Source organism: Pantherophis guttatus, chromosome 8, assembly GCF_059756535.1.
Source record: "Pantherophis guttatus breed Tessera chromosome 8, ASM5975653v1, whole genome shotgun sequence".
Taxonomy (NCBI): Eukaryota; Metazoa; Chordata; class Lepidosauria; order Squamata; family Colubridae; genus Pantherophis; species Pantherophis guttatus.
In genome coordinates, this window is record NC_142070.1 from 5,152,809 (window position 1) to 5,180,033 (window position 27,225).

General features: G+C 43.7%; 1 protein-coding gene across 8 annotated transcripts in view; it reads left to right on the forward strand.

Moving 5' to 3' along the window:
* Positions 1-27,225, forward strand: part of CTNNA2 (catenin alpha 2) — a 575,368-nt gene that overhangs the window by 136,008 nt on the left and 412,135 nt on the right. For all 8 annotated transcript variants that reach the window (XM_087874837.1, XM_087874835.1, XM_087874839.1 and 5 more), the window contains exon 4: positions 3,074-3,240. In XM_087874837.1, the coding sequence (XP_087730963.1) occupies positions 3,074-3,240 (167 nt within the window). The remainder of the gene's footprint in view (positions 1-3,073; positions 3,241-27,225) is intronic.

The window sequence follows — 27,225 nt, forward strand, 5'->3', positions numbered from 1 at the left end:
AAAGAAAAGAAGAGCAATGAGGATATATTCAGTTACAGTAAAAACCGTTGCACCATCCCCATGGTTATGTGATCAAAATCTGGACGCTTGGCAACAGACTCACATTTATGATGGTTGCAGCGTGTCCCAGAGTCACGAGATCCCCTTTTGCGACCTTCTGACAAGCCAGAATTTACTTATCAACTGTGTTACTACCTTAACAAGTTAGTAACAACTAAGAACCTCAGTAATTCCCTTAACAACTGTGGCAAGAAAGGTTGTCAAATGGGCCAAAACTTGCTGAACCGGTGTCCCACTTAACAACAGAAATTTTGAGCTCACTTGTGGTCGTAAGCCGAGGACTACCTGCAGATGTTTTCATTTGGATTCTCACTGAGCCAAGGGTTTGGCCTTAACAGCCTAACTGAGATCCTCCGACTTTTGTGATTATAGGATTCTGTACTATAGTTTGGAATCTATTTTATTTTTTTTGGTCCTGGAAAGAGCCTGGTGGCCTCTTTTCTGATTTAACCCATTTCATGATCTCCTCCTACAAAGTCGCCACTGGAATACACCAGCTTTTTATAGACATAATATATGCACACAAGGTTATTTAATTCAGAATATATTTAGTTTGCAAATTAATTCTGGTTAATATTTTAGAACGTTTAATATTTAACCAGTTCTTTTATTTACTTATTTATTTTCATCTCCCCAAATTATTTCGAATGTTGAATAGATATAAGGCAGTGTTGAAAGAAATGTCCATCTGGATTCAGTTCCAAGTGGGAAGAAAAACCCTGGAAACATGGAGGCTGTTTGGAAAGATGGTTTTAATGGTGGACAGGACCACGTGGTTTGAGGTCCTGGGCGAAAAAGCACATGGTTGATATATCCCCAACAGAGGATATATATATATATTTATATCCTCTGTTGGGCTTTGAACGTGCTTCCTGCTCCTGTGTAAGAAATGTATCCTGATGTATCCGTCAGTGCCTGTGCAGATTGTAGCTGATTCGGACAGCGAGGAGGCTGGGGTGGTGCTGCGCCAGCAGCCTGTGCAGTTGGTACTCGAGTCGGACAATGAGGAGGCTGGAGAAGATGTGGTGCCAGAGGCGGGGATTTAGCCAGGGCCTTCAGAACCTCCAGAAGCTCCCATAAGTGAAGAGGATGAAGAGGAGGAGCCTCTTCTCAATGCATGGGCACACAGAGCTGCCAAAAGGCAGGAGTGGTTCCTCAGGATGAGGTCTCCTCAAGAGTAAGGCTTGGGGCTATTTGGCCACTCCCCTAGCCTATTTAAGGAGGAATGCCGACTGAAGCAAGTTGTAGGGAACAACTTAAGTTCATTCTTAGTAAGATTGTGATTACTTTATCTTTGTTTTCTTGTAGGCTGTTAAGGAAGTTTATTAACAGCCTTTGTTTGGAAAAGACTGAGTTATTTTAGTAAATTAAGTTGCGTACAGACTTTGTGTGTGCTGCGTTCTTTGGGGTCCGTAGCTGGGGCAGAATACCTGACTGGTTGCCAGACTCCCATGCTTGGTTGAATCTTGCTGGGTGATGTAATCTTCCCAGGTGCCATGTGGTGAGATGGGTAGAGGGCTAATCCTATTATATCCTGAGGGTGAAAGTCTTTTGTGTTGTAGATAAGCTGGCCCAGCCTTTTATCTTATAAATAAAAATATCTGCTGGGAGCAGGGAGCTGGGTTTCTGAGTTTCTCTCTTAAGATTTCTATTTCTCTCTTAGGGGAAATATTCTGCCTTTTTAATATTTCCTAGAATATTTCATTTTTCTAGGAGAGGGGTGAGTGCTAACTTTTTACAGCAGCAACAGATTAAGTATTCGAAGTCTGTGCTTGAGATCGGCCCATGTTGGAAAGAATGAGGAAAATAAAATAGGGGGACTGTTAGACTGATTGGGATTGTGCTGTGGGCTATTCAAATTATTAGATTCAATTTATTAGATTTAAAATGGGGTAGCAAGCGAAGGAATATTTTTTTTTTCTTGGTTGTTCTGGGTTTCAACTGCCATTATATATCCCAAAAACTAGTTTGCATTTCCTCAATTTTACATAGAGTTTTAGTGCCTCTGAAATTGGCAAGAGCAAAAGTTAGAAAATGCATCTCACGTTCTTTGAAGCTTCTGTGTAAGGCATGGGAAAAAAATGCACTTAATCATTTATCCTTCCATGAATTCAGAATATCCTCAGAGGCTGCTTTTAATGTCCCCATGACTTGAAACCTCAGCTGTAGCAGTATTTGAAAGCCCAAATGTACAAGCAGCGGATGGAAACTAATCAAGGAGAGAGGCAACTTAGAACTAAGGAGAAATTTCCTGACAGTTAGAACAATTAATCAGTGGAACTACTTGCCACCAGAAGCTTTGAATGCTCCAACACTGGAAGTTTTAAAGAAGAGATTGGATAACCATTTGTCTGAAGTGGTGTAGGGTTTCCTGCCTGGGCAGGGGTTGGACTAGAAGACCTCCAAGGCCCCTTCCAGCTCTGTTATTCTATTCTCTTCTATTCTCTTCTCTTCTATTCTATTCTATTCTATTCTATTCTATTCTATTCTATTCTATTCTATTCTATTCTATTCTATTCATTCTATTCTATTCACTATGCCTATACATTGGCTCATCTTTTTACCATGTCCTATTCCAGTTGATGAATATACGCTGATATAAAGACAGACAGACAAAAAATAGATAGATAGATAGATAGATAGATAGATAGATAGATAGGTAGGTAGGTAGGTAGGTAGGTAGGTAGGTAGGTAGGTAGGTAGATAGATAGATAGATAGATAGATAGATAGATAGATAGATAGATAGATAGATAGATGATAGATAGATAGATAGATAGATAGATAGATGGATGATAGATAGATAGGCAGACAGACAGACATAGGAGAAGAGAGAAGGGAGGGGAGGGGAGGGGAAAGGAGAGGAGAAGAGAGAGAATATTTTATTTTATTTAATAACACTATAAAATATAGCAGGCTCTCTAATATTGCTGTGAAAGAGGAATTCCAGGCTGCTTGCTAAAATCATCTTTCTAACCCCTGGCTTTAATCTGCTTCTTTTTAACCATCTTCTAGGTGAAACCATGAGAATCGCTTCCTCGGAATTTGCTGATGATCCTTGTTCCTCCGTCAAGCGGGGCACGATGGTCCGGGCTGCTCGAGCTCTGCTTTCTGCTGTCACTCGCTTGCTCATCCTGGCGGACATGGCAGATGTCATGAGGCTTCTATCTCACCTGAAAATTGTAAGACTTCCAATGAGTCCACGTTATCTCATTTTATGAGGTCATCCGGGTGGGGGTGCAGGAGAGAATGGACGTACGATGTGGGATGCTACATAAAACGTCGAGAAAAATCCACATCTCACTAATCCATAGAACCGTGATGGTGAACCTATGGCACGTGTGCCAGAGGTGGCATGTAGCAACTCTCTCTGTGGGCACGCGAGCCATGGCCAGTTCAGCTCCCCTGCACATGTGCGTGCACCTCTGGCCGGCCGGCTGGTCTTCAGATCTCTGTTGTGCATATGTAAGATGAGGGGGGCATCACGTACGCACACTCAGGGCACATGCGAGGGCCACAGGCACATTCGGGGCTCTGTGTGTGCATGTGTGGGGGGCATGGTGCATCCAGGGGGCCACGTACGTATGCATGGGGGTGGGGTGCATGCTGGGGGGTGGGACACATGCACAAGGGCCGCACACCCATTGCATTTTGGGGTTCGGGCATGCATGCACATTTCGGTGTGCTCATGCGCGCTTTGGGCACTCGGTCTGGAAAAGGTTAGCCATCACTGGCATAGAACATGCTTTGAATTACCTGGGTGAATTTGAACTCAGATGCTGAGCAGGGCCAGAGTTGATTTGTGTTTGGAGGGGAGACATCCCACGACTCTTAGCTAGAAAAGTCATTAGCTAAACATTGTGGAAGAAGGCAATTTAAGGCACTTAGAGGCAGCTCTCACTTAATAATCACAATTAAGCCTGGGATTTTGGTTGTAAGTTATTGCAGTCATTATGTGAGTCAAGACATGACCTGGCTCGATTTTACGACTCTTTTTATGATAGTCATAAAACTATGTAGGAGCTGAGCAGGCTGAGTCCGAGGGAGGGGTCAAATGCATCATCAGCCTCGAGTCCCTTCACCCCCGCAAGAGATTTAAGTCCAGCGCACCTTGAATTCCTTTGGCTCTTATCTACCGCCAATTTGCCTTGACTGTTAGTAGTTCAGATTCTTGTAGAGAGTGTTAGCATGCAATAAATCTTTATCCTTATTTGAACCTGAATCTCCACGGCGCTTGACAAGCGAGTCGCCATGATTGTTAAGCGAATTATGCTTCAGCAAACCATGTGGTCATTAAGCAAACCCATGCTCCTGAATGGGCATTTATTTCCCACAAACTGGCAAAAAAAATTCTGGAAATTGACAAAAGCTGTCACAAATGTGGGACACTGCAACTGATCATTGAATGTAAGCTGGGTGGCAAGTTCCCCAGATGCAGCCATCATGACTTGGAGCATGAGTTGTATGTGACTCACACAGAGTCGTTGGCAGGGGGTGGGATTGCACATGGTGGGGAGGGGGGCGTTTTCGCCCCCCCAGACTACCACTTTGGCCTCTTGCACCACAGCGGGGGGGGTGTTTCACCCTCCCTTGGCTCCGGAGGCTTTCCTCAAGCCTCCGGGAAAGTGAAAACGGCCTCCCCTGGACTCCAGAGGCCCTCCGGAGGCTGGAAACGGGCCCATTTCTGTACTTCCTGTAGGCCCGTTTTTCACCTTCCCAGAGCCTCCGTGCGGGCCCTGCATTTACCTCGCATCCAAAACGGGCTGCCTGGAGTCTCCTAGGAGGGGAGGGCCAGAGTGGGTGGAGCCAACTAGTCCTCGCAACTACTGATTCAGTGAACTGGATGTAAAATTAGCATCCAGTTCACCGCAACTGTTCCGAACCGGCTGAATCCCATCCCTAGTCGTTGGATACGAGATGGGCAGAAAATAAAATTGATAAATAATAAACAATAATCATGTTTGGGGTGTCCATTGTAACTTTGGAACGTCGCTAAGTGACCAGTCATTAAGCAAGAACTGTCTGTATACCATAAAAAAAAAAAACAATTGTGGGGCAGCAAACGGTCATTTGTTCTCAGAGAGAAAAATGCAAGAACTGAATGCAATGACAACTTGTGAGAAGATGGCTTATCTCCATTAATATTCAAGTTAATACACAGTCCTCACATCTAAGAATCTTATCTTCTGTGAATTTGTCTAATCCTTCCCAGAGTCTCTCATGCGGGCAGTTACTGCCACAACTTATGATAGTGAATTTCGCGCTTCAGTGAAAATATGTACCTTGTTTCCCCAAAAATAAGACATCCCCCGATAATAAGCCCAATCGGGCTTTTGAGCACATGCGCTAAAATAAGCCTCTGTCCGAAAATAAGCGCTCCCCCAAAATATTTAAATGCAGAGCTGGAAAACAGGTAAGATGGCAAGAAGAGCCCCATTCTTGCTCCACGTGCCCCAAAATATTAAGACCTCCCCAAAAATAAGGCCCAGCCCTTATTTTGGGGTTCAAAAAAAATATAAGACAGGGTCTTATTTTCGGGGAAACACGGTAGGTATTTTCTGAAGATCTTCGAGGTCCCTTCCACCCCTGTGATTTTATTTTGATGGCTTTATTTTACCTTGTGGCCCATGCTGCTTCCTTTTTTTCAAGGTATAAATACTGTAGTTTGATGGAAGAAAGAAAATGTGATTGTCTTTTTCTAAAGCCGTTGATTAGATTTGGGTTTGTAAATCTGGCTGGGGAATTCTGAGAGTTGAAGTCCATCCATCTTAAAATTGCTAAGGTTAAGAAACTACCGGACTAGCAATTCATCAAAAATATATAAAGTCTACGACAATGGAGGCTGCTGTCTTGTATTGGATTTTTACTGTTTTTTTTTTTTTTTAAATAACATTTTCAATGGTCTGCCACAAAAATTATTGAGAGATTCCTGATTTCTAGTATAGCATTTTAATGGCATTCTAACAGATGAGCATTTTTAACAGGTCAGTGTTTTTGGTTTTGGTTTTGGATTGCAATAAGTGCATTTGTAAATTTGTAGTTATTGCCGAGAATAACATTTTTATCTCTTACTTGGTTAGCATTGTAACTTCTCTATTCCTATTATTTTAATGTTGTGTTGTTTGTATTTTTATATACCCATTTTTTTACTGTTTTCCTTTTTATGAGTCTCTCTCTGTGTTTATAACCTCTGATATGAAATTGTACAATGTATTAGTCAGTGAGCATAGTAAAAGCTTTTATTTGATATTAGGGCTCTGCATACCTCCAAAATAATTTGGAAGAAGTGCTTCAGAATGCACAGGGGCTCAAGTGCTGTAACTTTTTAAAGCCGCTGTGTCTTTTTGGAGGCTTTTGTGTGAACTCAAACACACATGCAACACTTTTAAAGAACTGTGCTTTTTTTTCTGAGCGTTCTAAAGCACTGTTTAAGAATCCTTCTTAATCTCCAAGAGGAGGGTTTTTTTGGCGCTATATGTATAAAAACAATCTCCGGCTTATCGTGCGACAGCATCTGCCGATGAAAATGTATGGATTAGCCGTGTTAAGCTCCGCATGGGAGTTGAATTTTTAAAAAAAGCAAGAGAGTAAAATTGCTAACGTCTTCTGCCGGTAGTCCTCAACTTACAACAGTTCATTCAGTGACCGTTTGAAGTTACAACAGCACTGAAAAAAGTGACCTACGACCATTTTTTCACACTTACAACCGTTGCGGCATCCATACAGTCACGTGATCAAAATCCAGACGCTTGGCAACTGACTCCTAGTTATGACCGTTGCAGTGTCCTTCAGTCATTTTGTGACAAGCAAAGTCCAAGGGGAAGTTAGATTCACTGAACATACCAGTTTAACAACTGCAGTGATTCACTTAACAACTGTGTCAAGAAAGCTCGTAAAACGGAGCAAAACTCACTTAACAAATGTTGGAAATTGTGGGCTCAATTGTGGTCGTACGTCGAGGACTACCTGTATTCATGATGGTTCCATTTTATCTCCAGGCTGCAGCCTTCAAATACCCGTCCTCGGTTGGAAAGAGCCGGTCTCATTTCTTCTTCTGTTCTTCCCAGATATTGGTTCTTTACCTGTACAGGTGGTCCTCGACTTACGACCACAATTGAGCCCCAGGTTTACGTTGTTAAGTGAGACATTTGCTGAGTGAGTTTTGCCCCATTTTAACCACCTGCGTCGCCACAGCTGTTAAGTGAATCATTGTTAAATTAGTAATACGGTTGTTCAGTGAATCCAGCTTCCCCACTGACGTTGCTTGTCAGTAGGTCGCAAAAGGGGATCATGTGGCCCGCCCCCGGGACAATGCAACCGTCATAAGTACGAACCAGTTGCCAAGGGTCTGAATTTTGATCACATGAGCATGGGGAATGCTACATAGGTCGTAAGTGTGAGAAACGGCCCTAAGTCACTTCGTTCGGTGCCATTGCAAGTTTGAACGGTCACTAAATGAAGCGCTGTAAGTCGAGGACTACCCGTACATCAAAACGAAAAGCAAGCTGAGTTGTAGCAGGCGCGAGCATGACACTTTTTGACAAGTTTTTGTGACCTACAATATAGGGAGCTGTACATGATAGCCCTCTTGTGGCGGACACAAGCCATGGACTCGGTCACAGTAAGGAAGGAAACCCATCCCAATGCCAGGATTTTGATACCGTCACAGCTGGGAATAGTGATCGCTTAATGATTCATCCAAGAAGGGGACAGAACAAAATCCCCTCCTCCCCGAAGACTTACAGAGCAGCAAAGTGATTTATTGTGTAAGGTTGTGTGTTTGGTTTGCCCTGCCTGCAAGAGGCAAATAAACAAATGGATAAATAAATCCGTAACAAAACAATTTGCAATTGGGGTTAATCCATGTAATAATTGATTTGCCCACGTATTGTTTTCGGTTGGTTGTTGCTAAGCGGCGATGGGGGTGGGGGTGGATGGAGGAGGTGCCCTTTCGCCTTTATCTTCACCACATCCCCACTTCAGCCCTCTTCTTCCTTCCCCCCCCCTCTGTCTTTTCCCCGTAGAAAGGTAATAGCTATGAACTTTACTGCTTGAATGAATGATGCCCGGCTGGAATTGAGATCTATGAAGGCCACTTTTGGAATCTCCTGGACCGAGGGCAGGGGTCCCCACTTAACAGCCGGGCTACGAAATTAACAAGTGCAGGGATTAACTCAGAAGTGGGATTCACATACTGTAGCAACCGGTTCGCCCAGCACTGGAAATGTGAGCGCACGCCATCTGTGCATGCGTGTGGCATCAAACACGGGAATTTGCTTGCGTGTGCTGTCCGCACATGCGTGCGACGTCAAACAACAGGGCAATTTGCTTACGTGCACCCTCCGCACATGCATGTGGCATCAAAAACACAGTAATATAAGACGGGATTGGGCCCGGGCGGGTGGGCCTACCCACAGGCCAGAGGTGGTATTCAGCAGGTTCTGACCAGTTCTGGAGAACTGGTAGCAGAAATTTTGAGTAGTTTGGAGAACCGGTAAATACCACCTCTGACTGGCCCCACTCCCATCTATTCTCTGCCTCCTGAGTCCCAGCTGACAGTAACCTTCCCCTGGAATGGAGATTTTACAGGATCCTTCCCCTGCCACGCCCACCAAGCCATGCCCACAGAACCGGGAGTAAAAATTTTTGAATCCCATCCCTGCCGCAGGCCGGCATTACCGGTTCTCCTGAACTGGTTCAAACCGGCTGAATACCACTTCTGGATTAACTTCACAACTGCGGCAAGAAAAGTCGTAAAATGAAGCAAAACTCCCTTCAAGAATGTCTCGCTTAATGCTGGTAGCTCAATATTGGAAGAAAGACTCTTTGCCTACTATTGAAGAGTGGACATTGAAAGTAACAAACCTAGCAGAAATGGCGAAAATCTCGGCGTACTTGAAAGACCACGCACAAGAAAGATACGTATCGGAATGGAGAAGATGGATTGATTATATTCAAAATAAGTATCAGACAAGAAAATATCAAATAGCTTATGAATGAACGTTAAGTATTAGAAGTATTTGGTTATCGATAGTGGAGTTAAGGTTTCAGTGGGGGAGGCAGTACTTTGAGGATAAGTAGATTAATCTAGTTTATGTTTGACTAAATGAAATACCTTGTATTTTGCTCTGGGAAGTCGGAGAGGAGGGTGGGATGAAGGGAGGTAAAGGGTGGGGGGAACAGGGGGGGAATTTTTGTTTTCATTTTTGTAAAACTTTTCAATAAAAAAAAAAGAATGTCTCACTTAATGACAGAACTTTTTGACCCAATTGTGGTCATAAGTCGAGGACTACCTGTACTCTTATCTAACAGCCAATTTGCTTTGACTGTTAGTAGTTCAGATTGTTGTAGAACGCTTAAGCCTGCAAATAAATCTTTATATCCATTTCAACTTTCAGGATCTCCTGATTTTCCTGGAGCTTCACTTTTCTGGGGCATTTCAGACGTTTTGGTAGTGAATGCAGCTCAGGTGTGTACAGGTAGTCCTCCACTTACAACCACAGGGGATCCCAAGATTTCTGTCGTTGAGCGAGACATTTGTCAAGTGAGCTTTGCCCCGTTTTACGACTTTTCTCGTCTCAATGGCTAAGTGAATCCTTGCAGTTCTTAAGTTAGTAACTCAGCTCTTAAGTGAATCTGGCCTCCCCATGGACTTTGCTTGTTGGAAGGTCGCAAAACGGGATCCCGTGACCCTGGTACACTACAACCGTCATAAATACGAACCAGTTGCCAAGCGTCTGAATTTTGATCGCACGACCCTGGGGATGCTGCAAAGGTCGTAACTGTGAAAAACGATCCTAAGTCACTTTTCTAGTGCCGTTGTAACTTTGAACAATTACTAAATGAATTGTTGTAAGCCGAGGATTACCTTTATTGGGGGCGGGGGGTACCTCTTAACCACCGCAACCTGCTTTAGCAAGTGTACTGCATTCCTAGTCAGACAGCGCCTTAGTCACAAAGAGTGAAACTTGTCATAAATTGTATACAAATAGTCCTTGGTGGAAGGACCAATCGCTTCAAAAGCCTGTCAAGATTCTCGGTCGTCCTCCTCTGACTGGGTGGTGGGGAATGGAAGGATGCTTGATATCCTGTCAGAGCTGAAGAAGCTTCTTGGATGAGAAGCGAAACGTCTTCAAAAGAAAAAGCAAGGAAGTCCAGTTGCCTTCTGAAAAAAACACCTTTGGGACAACCAGGACCTTGGATGACTGAGAATCTCTACAAACTTTTAGCTATACAATTTGGGATGAAGACCCTTGGAATAGTGTGGGATTAGGAATGGATTTCCAGAGGGAAAAAAAAATTGCAGACTACAGGAACCATTTGCAACACTCGGGTGACCCCGAGGACACCAAATAAACCTCCAAGTGACCTCAACGACCCTCTAAAAGGATGCAAATGACCAGCTGTCTGCAAGGAATATCAGTCCTTCCATTCTCCACTATCCTGTCAGAGCTGAAGAACTTTTTTTTTTTTTTTAATTTGATTTATATGCCGCCCTTCTCCGGAGACTCAGGGCGGCTTACAATGCGTTAAGCAATAGCCTTCATCCTTTTGTATATTTATACAAAGTCAGCTTATTGCCCCCACAAACTGGGTCCTCATTTAACCTACCTTAGAAAGGATGGAAGGCTGAGTCAACCTTGAGCCTTGGCGAGATTCGAACCAGCAGAAATTGCAGACAGCTGTGTTAATAACAGGGTGCTTAGACCACTGTACTATCAAGACTTCTTGGATGAGAAGCGAAATGTCTTCAGAAAGAAAAAAACCAGAAAGTCCAGTTGCCTCCTGAAAAAAACCACCTTTTGGACAATCGCTTCAAAGTTACTAAGGACTTTACCTACCACCTAGTTCCCACGTTCTGGCGCTCAAGGGACTCCCCTATTGTAAGGTGATTTTGTGCTGGGACCTTGGCAACTGCATTTGCAGTGGCCTGCTCTCACACGACTGTGTTTTGCGATGGTTTTTGCAGAAAACTGGCAATTACTTCTGTTTTTTGCCAAAAATCAGCCCATAGCAAACCCTTGGTTTTTTTAATAGCAAACGGTGTTTGCTTAACAATCACTGCAAAAAAAAGGGGGGGGGAAGTCTTAAAATTGAGTTGGTCACATGGCTGATCCATTTTTCACAACTGTGGTATGCAGGTTCCATTATTGTCGTAAATTGAGGACTTATTTACCCTGTATGCCTGTGTGCATTGTAGAGCCATGCATATTTTATTCCTGGCAAATATTTGAACAGTGTGTGGTTGACAGTAAATAGAACAGAAGAGAAGAGAAGAGAAGAGAAGAGAAGAGAAGAGAAGAGAAGAGAAGAGATTTTTTTATTGGCCAAGTGCGATTGGACACACAAGGAATTTGTCTTTGGTGCATAAGCTCTCGGAGTACATAAAAGAAAAGATACATTTGTCAAGAATGATAAGGTACAACACTTAATGATAGTCATAGGGAACAAATAAGCAATCAGGAAAAAATATCAATATAAATCATAAGTGTACAAGCAACGAAGTTACAGTCATGCAGTCATAAGTGGAAGGAGATGGGTGTTAGAAACGATGAGAAGATTAATAGTAGTGCAGACTTAGTGAATAGTTTGACAGTGTTGAGGGAATTATTTGTTTAGCAGAGTGATGGCGTTTGGGAAAAAACTGTCCTTGTGTCTAGTTGTTCTGGTGTGTAGCGTCGTTTTGAGGGTAGGAGCTGAAACAGTTTATGTCCAGGATGCGAGGGGTCTGTAGATATTTTCACAGCCCTCTTTTTGACTCGTGCAGTATACAGGTCCTCCATGGAAGGCAGGTTGGTAGCCATTGTTTTTTCTGCAGTTCTAATGATCCTCTAAAGTCTCTGTCTGTCTTGTTGGGTTGCAGAACCAAACCAGACAGTTATAAAGGTGCAGAAAGACGAGATGAGATGCTCAAGGCGGATCCCAGTTTCTATGGTTTCTCTGCATTTCCTTTATTTTATGTGCTGTCACATGACCCGTTACTGTTCGTTACCGTTCAACATTTATTTGTCTCTTGCAACAGGATTGATGAACTGAGAGCCCTTTGACGGCCTTACATTTAATAATGGGCTATAAAGGACAAGGAGGTTGTATAAAATTGCTTCCGACACAGAACCTTATATGTCGGACAGTGATGGGATTAATTTTTTTTTAGTACCGGTTCTGTGGGCGTGGCTTGGTGGGCATGGCCAGGGGTGTGGCAGGCAGCACTTGGCCACCTGTACCCCATGGGAGCAAAAATGGGTCGTGGGGGGATGCACGTCCCCCCATTCCAGTTCCCCATTTTGGGCCTAGGAGGCCTCCCTGATGCCTCCTGGGAGTCAAAATTGGCTGGGGGGGCCCTGCCCTCCGCGCTCCATTTTGGGCCTAGGAGGCCTCCCTGCACTTACCTGGGAGCCAAAAAGGGGTGTGTGGGGACTCCTGAAAGGGGCGGGGCAGGAAGGGGTGGAGCCAATCAGCAATTTAACTACCAGTTTTCCCAAACCGGCTGAATCCCACCACCGATGTTGGGGGTGTCAAACTTGATTTCATTGAGGGTCGCATCAGGGTGGTGTTTGACCTTGGAGGGGTGGGGGTGGTGTGGTGTGGTGTGGTGGGCCGGGGGTGAGCATGGCCGGGTTGGGCATTTGACACAGGCTCAAGGTGTGCTTTTTCCCTTCTCTTCTTTCTTTCCACAGTTCTTTACGATAGCCATTTTCCTATCTCTTCTATCAGATATTATGGGCAAACCTTGATTACTTATTCTTCGTACTCCACTAAACTTTTTATTTCTAAATTTATACCCCATTGTTTAATAGTAAATTGCTTTTCCAGGCAGAAAAGCTATTCATACTATTGTATTTTTTATTATTCAACTAATAATAAAAATACAACAGCATAAATAACATGATAATACAAGATCTAACACTGGAAGTAAATTTCCAGGATAATAAATAGAAATGGCTGTCACTTATAGATAGTTGAGTGTAGGTTAAATGGACCTATAGTACGTAAAATCTGGCGTTAAACTGTAGTATTAACATAGGATGTTGCTTGTTTTCTATCCAGATCAGGCACTTAACTTGAGGCCGCATAATTGTAATCCAGTCCTCCTGCAGCACTCTGCCGGCCGCGTGGAGACCTCGCGGGGATTTCGTGCGGCCCATATTTGGCCTGCAGAGTGCTTCTGGAGGCTGGGGAGGCCAAAAACGGGCCGCGTGGAGGATGACTGGATGGTGGAGAATGGAAGGATTTATATTCCTTGCAGGCAGCTGGTCATATAAATCCTTCCATTCTCCACCATCCTGTCAGAGCTGAAGAAGCTTCTTGGATGAGAAGTGAAACGTCTTCAAAGAAAAAAAATCAGAAAGTCCAGTTGCCTCTTGAAAAAGCACATGGTTTGGGACAACCATGACCTGGATGGCTGAAGAATATCCATTTGCTTGTTTAGAAGTGAAAGGTCCTGTTTGAGATGACCACTGTGTCAGCACTTCAAGCTGCATTTACTCTAGTGCTGACATAAGAAGGAGAGGCGGAGGCGTCTGGAAAGGGACGTTTGACTTTTCACCTACTTATTTTCCCTGGAGATAATATCCCCTAGGAGATGGGATGGGAGGGGGGAAATTCCTTTGAGCTGGAGCAGTAGATTAGGGGTAGAGTGACTTGGAAGATGGCCAATGAGTGCAGGGGAGTGGGGAACGGAAAGGGAGGGTTTGGGGTCTGGAAGTCAGTGTTGGCTTTGATGGAGTCGGGTGTAGAATGTCGTGCTTAATAAATAGGAGTTTTCCTTCAAAGACTTCGTTTGAAATGCAATTTATTTGAGACGACCTCGAAGCCTGACACACTGCTTGTGTAACATAGTATTTTGAGGAATGGGTAAATGACATTATTCAAGACCAGGGAAAGGGTACAGTAGGTCAGGGGTCAGCAACCCGCCGCTCTGGAGCCACATGTGGCTCTTTCATCCCTCTGCTGCGGCTCCCTGTTGCTGGTCAGCTCCCACAATTGATAGGGCTTTCATTAGGACAGGTAGAGGAAAAAGGATGTCGCGCTAGGAGGAGACTCTATGGTGGGGGAACCGGATCTCCGGTTGGCAGAGGAAGAAGGACGCCGTGCTAGGAGGAGACTCTATGATGGGGGAACCGGACTTCTGGTCGGGTTTCCTGCTTGAATAGGGGGCTGGACTAGAAGATCTCCAAGGTCCCTTCCAACTCTGTTGATCTATTCTATTCTATTCTATTCTATTCTATTCTATTCTATTCTATTCTATTCTATTCTATTCTATTCTATTCTATTCTATTCTATTCAAATCTTCTCTATTCTATTCTATTCTACTCTACTCTACATTCTCTATTCTATTCTATTCTATTCTATTCTATTCTATTCTATTCTATTCTATTCTATTCTATTCTATTCTACTCTACTCTACTCTACTCTACTCTACTCTATGCTACTCAACTCTTCTCTATTCTACTCTACTCTATTCTATTCTATTCTATTCTATTCTATTCTATTCTATTCTATTCTATTCTATTCTATTCTATTCTATTCTATTCTATTCTATTCGTACTTGGATCAAATAGCTTAAGAACAAACTGATTTAGATAAGCGAATCCTTCCCCCCCGCCCCGATACATCTTGAGTAGACTTTCCTAAAGGCCAAAGAACAAGTATCGGAGGCTTATTTTAAACATCCCCCCCCCACTTGTTCCTATTAGTGCTTCAAGGGTAACTGCTAATTCTGTTGTTCTGTTCCTACTCTCCTTGTTTACCATCTGCTTCCTGCTTACCCTTAATGAGATAGTGAGCCTGGTTTGCAGAAAACTGCTTTTAAAAGTCATTGGTCTCTTGGGGAGCCATGCGATCCCATTCAGCCCCGGAAACCAGACTGCTGCAGCAAAATCTTTTAATCAATTATGTAGAAGCATTGCTTAATAGCAAGTTGGCTGACCCTAAAAGTAATTTATTTTGCTTCTGACGTTCATGCTGAAAGCATTCTACCAATTTAGAAGGATACTGAGATCCGTGCCGGTCAGAGGATGGAACAAACAGTGACATATTGTCCCTTCGGCTTGTTTTTCCTGGTGCCGCCGAGTCGGCAGTTGTACGTTTAGGGCCAAGATAACTGTGACTCGAACATAAATTACAATGCGGTGTTTTCTTCCCGTTATCTCTACATTTATTTCCCAGAAAAGTTTCAAAAAACCGTGATGTGGCATTGTTCCTCAAAGTGGGCCTAATTCATCTAACATTTTCATTAAGGGGTACGTCTAGTTTAATGAAAAGAAGGACGAGGAGTGACATGATAACAGTCTTCCAGTATTTGAGGCGGATATCATAGAGAAGATGGGGTGTGTGTATGTGTGTTATCAACCTATTTTCCAAAGCACCCGAAGGCAGGACAAGAAGCAGCGGATGGAAATTAACCAAGGAGAGAAGCAACCTAGAAAAACTAAGGAGAAATTTCCTGACAGTGAGAACAATTAATCAGTGGAACGACTTGCCTCTAGAAGTTGTGCCTGTTACATCACTGGAGGATTTTAAGAAGAAATTGGATAACCAGAATTTGTCCAGAATGGTACTGTATAGGGCAGTGATGGTTAGCCTTTTTAGTGCCGAGTGCCCAAAGCATGTGCAAAAATACACACATGCGTGCCCAAACCCCCAAAATGCAATGCAAGCTCCCCCCCCCGCACATACGCCCTGGCCCCCATGCATGCACCCTGGCTCCATTGCATGTGCCCCTTCCCCCCACATCCCGTTTTGGCTTCCAGGTTGGTGTAGGCAGCTTTCCAGGCCCAAAACGGGGCTCGGGAAGCCTTGTGTGGCCCCTCTAGCACCCTGTTTTGGCTCCCAGGTTGGTGCAGGAGGCTTTCCAGGCCCAAAATGGGGCATGCCCCCCCCCTCGTGCCCCACTTCAGGCCTGGAAAGCCTCCTGCACCAACCTGCACCCCGTGCATGCGCGCACATGTCCCTCGTGCATGTGCGCACGTGTCCCCCGTGCTTGCATGCCTGCGTCTCCCGCATGCACCTGCCCCCACACACGCACGGCAGAGACTCGAAGGCCAGGTCGCTGGCGGGAGGCACGCTTGCATGTTCGGTGGCATGAGCTGGGCTGGGGCGATGGCTGGCATGCCCCCAGAGAGGGCTCTGTGTGCCACCTGTGGCACGCCTGACATAGGTTCGACATCACGGGTATAGAGTTTCCTGTTTGAGCAGGGGGTTGGACTAGAAGACCTCCAAGGTCCCTTCCAACTCTGTTATTCTCTTATTGTGTTAAAGTTCAGAAAAGGAGGATTAGGGGTGATGTTACTCGCGCTAGCACTGATGATGTTACCTAGTTGGGGTAATGAAACGTCTGCAAGAAAACAGAGAAGCTCAGAGAGCACCAAGGATCTCTCACGTAGGTTTTGATACCGAAGGATGAAAGCAGGGAGCTGGTAAACTGGCAGGGTGAGGGCAGATAGGCTGAAAGGATGATTGGAGAAGAAATGGGCATTAAGTAATTATAGTTACCTGCTGTCAAGAAAAGAAGTCAAATAGAAAAATCATCCGGACACAGATTTTACTCCAAAATTTAAAAAGAAATGTAAACTCAAGATTGAACCACCATGGCTTAATATAAAAAATAAGGCTAAATCATTTCTCTTGGCTCAAGATTAGAAGTTGTTGGAAGAAATATCCATCTGGTTCAGTTCCAAGACGGGAGAAAGACACTGGAAACATGGAGGCTGATTGGAACGACGGTTTAACGATGAAGCAGAACCACCAAGGACATGTGATTCTGGGCAGCTGACCACGTGGAGTTGAGAGCGGGGGGGGGGTATTTATATCTTATCTTGGGCTTTGCACTTGAGCTTCCTGTTCCTGTGCAAGAACATGTATTCTATTGGCTGTTGTAGGGTCATAGCTGGCTCTGTAGGTTGTCTGAGCTAAGTTTGATTGAAGTTTGGCTGGTGATGCAGTGTCCTTGGGAGATTGTGCAATGTGGTGAGCTCTGCTGCTAGATGGTAGTGGATTAATTTTATTAAATCCTGAGAGGTCATGTCTTAATCCCATCATCCTGGAGCTGAAGATGGTTTGTTTTGTAGATAGGATGGCCCAGTCTTTCTTAATGGGCACCAAATATCTGCTGGGGCCTGGGAGCTGGGGCTCTGAGTTTCTGTCTCCCTTAAGATTTTTTAAATTTCTCTTTTAGGGGAAATATTTTATCCTGCCTTTTTTAATATTTCCCCAAATATTTCATTCTTCTAGGAGAGAGGGGTAGCTTCCCACAAGGTAGACGCTTTCCAGTTGTTGAACATTTCCTCCTGTCCATGGTCCTTAAACCTCACAACTTGTTTAGGATACGGCATTTCCAAGAAAATATTCTTCAACTTTTGCCTGGTCCCTCACTTATCACTATTTTATTCAATACCACTAAGTGAAATATTAAATAGTGGTGGGAAACCAGCAGTAAATTTTTTTACTATCGGTTCTGTGGGCGTGGCTTATTTTGTGGGTGTGGCCTGGAGGTCATGTGACTAGGTGGGCATGGCTAGGTGGTCAGAGTCATTTCTGGAAGGTCCTCGCACTTACGACCGGTCCTCGCACTTACGACCTGACTCATTTGTTTGCTTTTAACACTGATCAGCTGTAGGGCGGCCCTTTGAAGCCCCGCGGAAAGAGTTTAAACAGTTTTTTTCCCTCTAGTCGTCAGCTGGGACTCAGGAGGCAGCAATACATTGGGGGTGGGACCAAATAAAAGGTAAGAATAATGTGGGGGGGGGGTGGGAGGGCGGCGGGGGGAGAACCGGTTCGGTGACGTCATATCGTCACCGCTACCGGCTCGGCCGAACCGGACCGAACCGGGAGGAACCCACCACTGGAAACCAGCTACAAACGTTACTAGGGAGAAGCAGGTTATCTGGATTCTTTTTATTCGGGGTCCAAGCCCGGTGAAGGGACATGGATTATATTTGTTTCAAATGTTCTTTAGCTTACAGTTAATTAGTAATTTTTTTTTTTTTTTTTAATTTGATTTATATGCCGCCCTTTTCCGGAGACTCAGGGCGGCTTACAATGCGCTAAGCAATAGCCTTCATACTTTTGTATATTTATACAAAGTCAGCTTATTGCCCCCACAGACTGGGTCCTCAATTTACCCACCTTAGAAAGGATGGAAGGCTGAGTCAACCTTGAGCCTGGGGAGAATTGAACTCGCAGTAATTGCAGGCAGCTGGATGTTAAATGCTGCCTTAGAAGGCATTAGCCTCCTACGCCACTCAGGCTTCTTAATTAATCAGGATGTGGCAGCATCTTTTACGACTATCGTATTTTATTATAAGGCATAAGCTTTTAACAAGGAAAAGGTGCTACCAAACTCCTGATTTTATGCCACCGTGGACTAACTCAGCTCTTCTCTTATAATATCTGCAACACGAAGTCCTTAATTGGCAATGATATGTGAAGGCTATTCCCTAACGGCATGCAAAGCATTTTTGCAATGAAATTACATTAACATATTGCTGAGGCTAAGAGAGATTGAATTATCTACAGAACAAACATGTACATACTACCCTGAAGTAAGTTGTCCTCTGGGCATAGTCAATTGGTTCCATAGTTACTTCTAGAAGCTTTGGCTCTAAACAAAGGCAGTGGGAAGACTTATACGCAAGTAGTCCTCAATTTACAATGGTTCATTTAGTGTCGGCACGGAAAAAAGTGATTTAGGACCGTTTTTCACACTTATGATTGTTCCATCATGCCTGTGGTCATGTGATCAAAATTCAGATGCGTGGCAACTGCCTCATAGTTATGACGGCCGCAGTGTCCCGGGGTCACTGTGTCCCGGCGACCTTCTGACGAGCAAAATCAATAGGGAAGCCAGACTAAATTAATCATTGGTGGGTTGCCCCCCGATTCGGACTGGTTTGAAAGAACCGGTAGTAAAACCGGCAGGAGGTTCCACCCACCGTCATGGATGTTGTCATAGGTGATCTGTGCATGCGCGGAAGCTTTTGCACATGCGCAGAAGCTCGGCGCGTGCACAATCCCATTGTAGTAAAGGTAAGTAGAACCCAACCCTGATTGGAATGATTCACTTAACAACGGTGGCAAGAAAAGTCATAAAATGGGGCAAAACTTGCTTAACAAACGTTTCCCTGAGCAACATAAATCTTGGGCTCAATGGGGGCCGTAAGTCGAGGACTACCTGCCCTGCTTCACAGTGCATTTCCAGCCCTCTCTAAGCGGTTTACAGAGTCTGCCTTTTGCCCCCAAACAATCTGGGTCCTCGTTTTACCGACTTTGGAAGGATGGAAGGCTGAGTCAGCCTTGAGCCGGTTGAGAATCGAACTCCTGACAGTCGGCAGAATTAGCTTGCAATACTGCATTCTAACCCAGGGGTGAAATCCAGCAGGTTCTGACAGGTTCTGGAGAACCGGTAACGGAAATTTTTAGTAGTTCAGAGAACCGGCAAACATCACCTCTGGCTGGCCCCAAAGTGGGGAAGGACTGGAGATTTTGCAGTATCCTTCCCCTGCCACGCCCACCAAGCCACGCCCACCAAGCCACGCCCACAGAACCGGTAGTAAAAAAAAAATAGGATTTCACCACTGTTCTAGCCACTGAACCACCAGGGCTCTTAAACAGCCAGCAATGTGGATTTGTATGTTGCTCCTATCCGTTGACCGGCCTTAACAGTAGCAACTGTGAGAGGGATCTAGGGATCCAGTAGATCACCACTTCAGTGTGTGCTGCAGCTGCCAAAAAAAAAGGCGATTTCAATCCTAGGCTGCATCAACAGAGGGATGGTTTCAAGATCACGTGATAGTACCGCTTTATACTGCACTGGGGAGACCCCAGTTGGAATACTGAGTCAGAGTTTTGTCCCCACAATACAAAAAAGATGTTGACTCTAGAGAAAGTGCAGAGAAGAACAAGAAAGAAGATAAGAGGCCTTGAGGCTGAACCATACAATGAACAATTGAGGGAACTAGGTAACTAGGTGTCAAGCTTGATTTCATTGAGGGCCGCATCAGGGTTGTGCTTGACTTGGGGGGGAGTCGGGGGCGTGGCTGGGATGGGCGTGGCCAGGGTGGGCGTGGCCAGCCCAACGTCACTTGTCAAGGCACCATTTTCGGCCGTGATGGCCTCCTGCAGCCGCCTGCCAGTGAAAATTGGAGCTCGGGGAAGCTGTGTACGGGCCAGATCTACAGTAATGGCCAAAATTGTGGAAACTTTTTGGGCAAAGTGTCTTTTCTAAAACTAGCTAATAACACCACTTTTTTTTTTTTTGCAGTAGTACCATAAAGTTAGATATCAATGGAAAGATAATTTAATCAAGAATGTAATGCAATTGTCAAGTTTCCGAAAGATGCCCTAATTAATTTATGAGCCATGATCCAAACTTCAAAGGAAATATAGTCATTTATTAGGAGCAACATTTCGGCAATACTGGGATGCAGTTAGGACTGATCCTCCGTAGATTTACGTTCCCCTACGACCCTGTCTCTCCCCTCCTCTGTGGCCATGTCATAAATCACATTCTCCAATTAACCACTTTGGCTGGCTGTGAAACCTAACACCCTCCTTCTGATTGCGGTCAGAAAGAATGTATGGAATTCACTTCAGTTCTCCTCCCTCCTGCTCATGGCAACTTGAAAGCTTTGCAAGTTGACAACAATAGTTTTTAGGAAGGATTTGCTATTAGAATAGCAGTTACAGTATAAAGAAGAAAAGGGAAACATGTAGAAAAAACAAGATAGACCTAAATGATCCCCATGTCAGTTAATATTTAGTTGGGTAATCTTTAGCATGAATGACGGCCTTACAATGTCTTCCCATGGAGTGAACCAAATCTTTTAGTTCTGCAGCTGTTATAAGGTGAAACCAAGATTGAATGATGGCTTCTATTAACTGGGTTTTATTGCTGGGTCGTTTCTGACTAACCAGTTTCTTTTGTTGGCTCCATAGATTTTCAATTGGGTGAAGGTCTGGGCTCTTCCCAGGCCATTCCAGCAGTGGAATAGGATTATCTTGAAACTCCCCCCAAAAAGTGGTGTTATTAGCTATCAAGCCTCAAAAATACACTTTTCCACAATTTTGGCCACTACTTTAAGCACCCTGCGGCCACATCTAGCTCCCGGGCCTTGCATTTGATCCCCCTGGTCTAGCCTAACAAACAGAAGGACTAGGGGTAAGAAGATTACTGTTTTCTAGTACCCGAAGGGCTGTCACAAGAGAAGAGGGGTTGAACTATTTTCCCAAAGCGCCTGAGAGCAGAACAAGAAGCAACGAGTGAAAGAGCATTAAGAAGGGATCCAACTTGGAAATAAGAAGAAATTTCTGGACAGTGAGAATAATTAATCCATGGAACGGCTTATCTCTGGAAGTTGTGGGCGCTCCATCACTGGAGGTGTCTATGGAGATTCTCAGTCGTCCAGGTCATGGTTGTCCCAAAAGTGCTTTTTCAAGAGGCAACTGAACTTTCTGGTTTTTCTTTGAAGACGTTTCGCTTCTCATCCAAGAAGCTTCTTCAGCTCAGAGCTCAGAGCTGAAGGAGCTTCTTGGATGAGAAGCGAAACGTCTTCAAACAAAAAACAGAAAGTCCAGTTGCTTCTTGAAAAAGTGTTGTGGCTCCGACCCCCGAGCCCGTCTTATTGGAGGAAGAAGGCTCCGAAAGGGAAGGAGAGGAGTTGGCCGGGCCTCCCTCTCCAGGACCCTCCTCTCTGGCAATGCCTCAGGTGTCTCTCGACAGAGCAGAGATTGGTCAGGAGCCAGGAATCCCCACGCAGGTGCAGGCGGACAGTGACGGGGATGAGTCTTGGCTGGATCCACGCCAGCGTCAGAGAGATAAGCGCACACAACAGAAGAGGAGGCATGCCAGAGATTAGGCTGAGTCACTGGACCACGCCCTACAGGGTATAAAAGGGAGCGTGGTGGCCAGTCAAACCTTGTGACGAACAAAGCTGAAAGCTTCCACGCCATTCTGCATTGCCAGACTTTTGCTATAGACTTTGCTGGATTATCTTTGGACTTGATTGACTCTGTAATTATTGAACATTTTACTTTGATGTACCAGAAGCGGAGAGAAGTTATCGCTTCCCTTCGTGAGTAAAAAACTCTTGGCAGGCAGCCACTAGGTTGCTGCCAAGTTCCGTTATCATAAAGATAAGGATTTTGTCGGCTGGTTTGGTTTTTAACTCTTGGACATCTGTTGGTGTGTGTGTGTGCGTGTGTGTGTGGGACGGGGACAGAACAAAAAGCGCCTTTGGGGCATTCATCACTGGAGGTTTTCAAGGGGAGAGTGGACAGCCAGAATGGCAAAGGGGGTCCTGCTTGAGCAAGAAGGTGTAGTAGAAGATCTCTAAGGTCCCTTCCAAGCCAGTTATTCTATGTGCTAAGATTTGACTTAAGAAAAGCAAACACAAATTTGCCTAAAACCATTGTACTAAAACTGACTTACAGCAACTTCACAGCCATCGTTGAAAAGATACAAAATCTGTTCTCATTACTGCCATTTGGGCACAACAATGCTTGAATGTTTGTAGAAGATGCTATAAGTTACTCGAGGGGGAAATGATAAAATTTATTCATTCATGAGCCTAACAAGCATTTTACTCATTTATAACATCGTGAGGACATAATGTACCTAAATGAATAACTGATAACTTTTCTCATCTATCACCAGCTCCTGTTTATGAGAATCTTCAGGCTGGCATATTCTGAAATTGCGTAGTTGCAATAGAGGAAAACAATTTTTTTTTTCCCAAATAGAAAAACAAATGATACAAACAAACCCGCTAATACCTCACATTTTAACGTTCAGATTATTGTGACGGTTTTATATTAAAATTAATTTCCAAGTGCAATCCATTCTTCTTCTTTTTTTTAATCTACTGTTAATTGTTCCCCAACTGAATTCTAGCTTATGATTCTCATTTCATCTGTAAACTGCTTATAAACAGTAATTCACAATTATTTGATCTGTTGATTCAATATTGCTGCAGGGGTAGAGCTGAGAGCAGACTGATTCTAAAACATTAATGCTGTTCAATTAGTTACATTCTGTAATTCCCCATGAATTACAAGCACTGTTAGTTTTCTAACATTAGCTTTAGCGCTTAAAACAGGCAGACTGCTTGTAAAATCTTATAACAGCATGAGATGATGAAAAGTATTTTTTCATTGGTGTTTGCAGACCAACCCAGGAACTTTTCTAGTTAAAATTAAATCCTTAAAAAAAAAATAAAAAATCTTGACTTGCTCACTATTAACTGCACCAGTCTTCTAATTACAAGCATGTTTTAGATATTTTCCAAATTCAATTTACCCTCATGCAACCCAATCTGTTTTGCATTCTGGTAAAATGCAATAATAAAACACTTCCATATTTCTGTTGAAGAAATACAATTGCTTAAAGCCTTGGTACCAACTGAAAAAAAATATTGGAACAATTTTATGGTCTTGTTCAATATTGACAGAAAAATGCAGAGCACTAATATTGGCGCAATATTCCCTGAGAAAACCATTGCAAATCCTAGCTCCTATCGAGAGGATCTCCTGAGGATTAGTATTTATTTATTCTGGTGTTTTAAAATATGAAACATTTTTATCTGTTGATTCAGGCTGAGGGTATCTTAAACCACTGTATATATAGCTGTGGCTGTTGCGTTATAAGTTTGGCTGTGGATAGTTTTCCGTGGGAAGACATTACTGTCCTGCGGTGGTCCATTACCTTTCGGCTTAATTACAACTAATTGTATAATAATCAATTGGTTTGATTGTGTTGCTCCTGCCGTGGGTGCATTTTATGGTTCTTATATTGTGGATTTTAATGTTGCGAGCCACTTGGAGTCAGCTGTGCCTGAGTTAGCGTCCGTACAAATTTGTTTAATAAAATAATAAAGAAATAAATTGGAAACAAGATTCTTCATAGAAATTTAAAAAAAAAAAAAACCTCCTTCTGTTCGCTTCTCATGCCAACTTGGGATCAGGCCTGAGACAAGGGTCTCATCTCCTCCCACCGAATAACTTTGGATTTCTCCCACAGATTTCAGTAGATCATTTAGATGTCTTCCAACTATCTCAGGGGCACGGGGGCTCAGTGGCTAAGATCCTGAGCTTGTCAATCGAAAGGTCGGCAGTTCAGCAGTTCGAATCCCTAGGGCCGCGTAACGGGGTGAGCTCCCATTACTTGTCCCAGCTTCTGCCAACCTAGCAGTTCGAAAGCAGGTATAAAAATGCAAATAGAAAAATAGGGTGGGAAGGTAACAGCGTTCCATGCGCCTTTAGCGTTTAGTCATGCTGGCCACATGACCATGGAGATGTCTTCGGACAGCGCTGGCTCTTTGGCTTTGAAACGGAGATGATCACCGCCCCCTAGAGTCGGGAACGACTAGCACATATGTGCGAGGGGAACCTTTACCTTTACCTTTTACCAACCATCTCATAATCACCATTCCAGAAATGATTGGATTGATGTGCCAGGAGTCCAGTGGTCTGAGGGTTAGGGTTGGCACTGCCAGGAAGGCTCGTATTTTAATGACTTCAAAAGGCATTTGGATTGAACCAGCGGAGTAAATCACTGTCTGTCTTTTTAGGATGAACTATTTGTTGTAGACCAAGGACTTAGAATAAAACAATAATTTTATTGTCACTTTGAATATTCAGAGAGACAACATAGTGTAGTTCGGATGTACATGGCGAGAAAAAAACAAATCTTGCAAGTTTACCAGACGGATGTCATAGGGAACAAAGCTGGTAGTCCTGCTAGAAATACTTTGAAACCCAGAGGGGAGCAACAGAAACAGACCATGAAGTGGGTGTATGGGGGTCTCTAACAAAGCTTCAAGCTCTTACATAGTGCTTATAACCAGTATCCTGAATAACGGGAAGCGAGCTTCCTATAATCTCCACTGTCCTCACCACTCTCCTTATGGGCTTTCTATCTGAGGCACTGCTGCCACCAAACCCAAAAAGGGATGCAGTTTGTTGAAACACTCACAATCCTGCCTCTGTAAAAAGTGGCCAGTACAGAAGGAGAAAGATGTGCTCTCCTCATCCAACGCAGGAAATGCAGATGCTGGTTTGCACGCTTCACTAAGGATGATGTAAGAAGAGACTAAGGATGACGTGGGACTGCTTGAAAAACGTGGAGATTCAGATTCATGGAGACCTTTGTGGTCATATAGTCCGGCTTATTGCTCATTGTGGGACAGAAAGTCATGATAACCATGTCCCCTTTTTAATAGCACTTAGACTTATATACCGCTTCACAGTGCTTTACAGCAGTCTCTGAGGAGTTTACAGGGTCAGCCTCTGGCCCCCAACAATCTGGCTCCTCATTTGACCCACCTCGGAAGGACGGAAGGCTGAGTCAACCTGGAGCCGGTCAGGATCGAACTCCTGGCAGTGGGCGGAGTTAGCCTGCAATACTGCATTCAAACCACTGTGCCTCCACAACATAATGATAGGAGGAGGCTAGCTATCCTGGAAAAATGGCAACCTGTGATTAATGAATTACCTACCTACCATGCCACAAAGATAAATCATAGATAAATACCAATTCCCCAGGAATTCTACTGGGTGAAACCGTGTCTTAACAAATGACTTTGTTTTTCAGCATCGTTTATATTATTATTTGCTAGTGAATCTTGGAGAAATCTCTGGGCACGATGCATCAAAATGAAGGAAGTAAAACGTTCTCATCTTCCCAAAAAAAAAAAAAAAAAAAAAGAAGGGGGGGGGGAAATGGAAAATCCAGGGAGTTTTGGGCCCTGTTGTCATTGCTATCTGGAAACATGCTTGAATAGTTTGCAAAGTGATAGCCGTAAGCACAAGAAAACAACAGGTTAAGTAGCATAACTTAATCTGATTTGTCAAGATATCATGGCAGGCTAAATTCCTTCCTTCCTTCCTTCCTTCCTTCCCTCCCTCCCTCTCTCTCTCCCTCCCTTGTTTATTTTCCTTCCTCCTTCCTTCCCTCCTTTGTTTAATTATTTTTCCTTCCTTCCTTCCTTCCTTCCTTCCTTCCTTCCTTCCTTCCTTCCTTCCTTCCTTCCTTCCTTCCTTCCTTCCTTCCTTCCTTCCTTCCTTCCTTCCTTCCTTCCTTCCTTGATCCTGTTTAATGTACTGGCTAAGGCACCAAGCCAGTAACTAGGAGATTGAGGAAGGCAGTGCCAAACCCTTCCCTAAAAATATTGCCTAAAAATCTGCAAGGACCCGTCCAGGCAGATGCCAGGAGTCAGCAGTCACTGAAATCTATCCGTCTGTCTGATTGTGGGAATAGTATACCATAGACCATTTTCGTGGAGTTGAAGTCCACAAGTCTTAAAGCTGCCAAGTTTAAGGAGCCCTGTTTTAGACGGTCTTCTTATAGAAACACGGCACCCAGGGACACCGGACTCCCCAAATATTTTATCTTCAACTTTCATTGCAATGCATTTGCGTTATTTTACGAAATGAGACAAGCCCCTGTTCCTTCCACACACAGCAATGTTTCCCTCTCAGATTGCAGACAGATTGCAATTGGCATTTTAATTGCTGTATTATCGCCAGCTTTTGATATATATCGCCCTGAGATATATTTTGCTGTGACAGTTAATCATTACCTTTTTTTTTTTTTTTTTTACACTAATAATATCAAGAGTTGCTTTTCTTTTGAAACGGAAGGTTGAAGAAGGTTGGATAGATAGTTTTGCCTGCCTGTCATTTAACATCTTTTTTTTTTAGGGAGAAAATACATTTGAAGCAAGGGGTAAAAACACACATGCCAAAAATTAAAGGTTAATAATAGTTTTTTTATTTTCCTGCGGGAACTTTATTTTGAGTTGCTTCAGTTGTAGATTCTGTTGCTAGAAATGGATAGGAAACCATTGCATAGCTGAGGTAGCTTGTCTTGCTTGCTTGTCTTTGCAATGTCCATATTATAAAACACATATAACTTGAATACACGTTGTGGTACAGACTCCTGCTGATACTTCAGAGAGCTACAAAAAACAGATTAATTTATTTTTCACATGGAAACCACCCTATATATCTACTACTGTCATTGACATGAAAAAAAGAAAGTCAAGAGTATTGGAACTAATTTGCAATCTCCCAGTGTTTGAGATAGTGATTTCTCACTATAGCCTTGCAATGAATGGTTAGAATAAGAATAAGAATGACAGAGTTGGAAGGGACCTTGGAGGTCATCTAGTCCA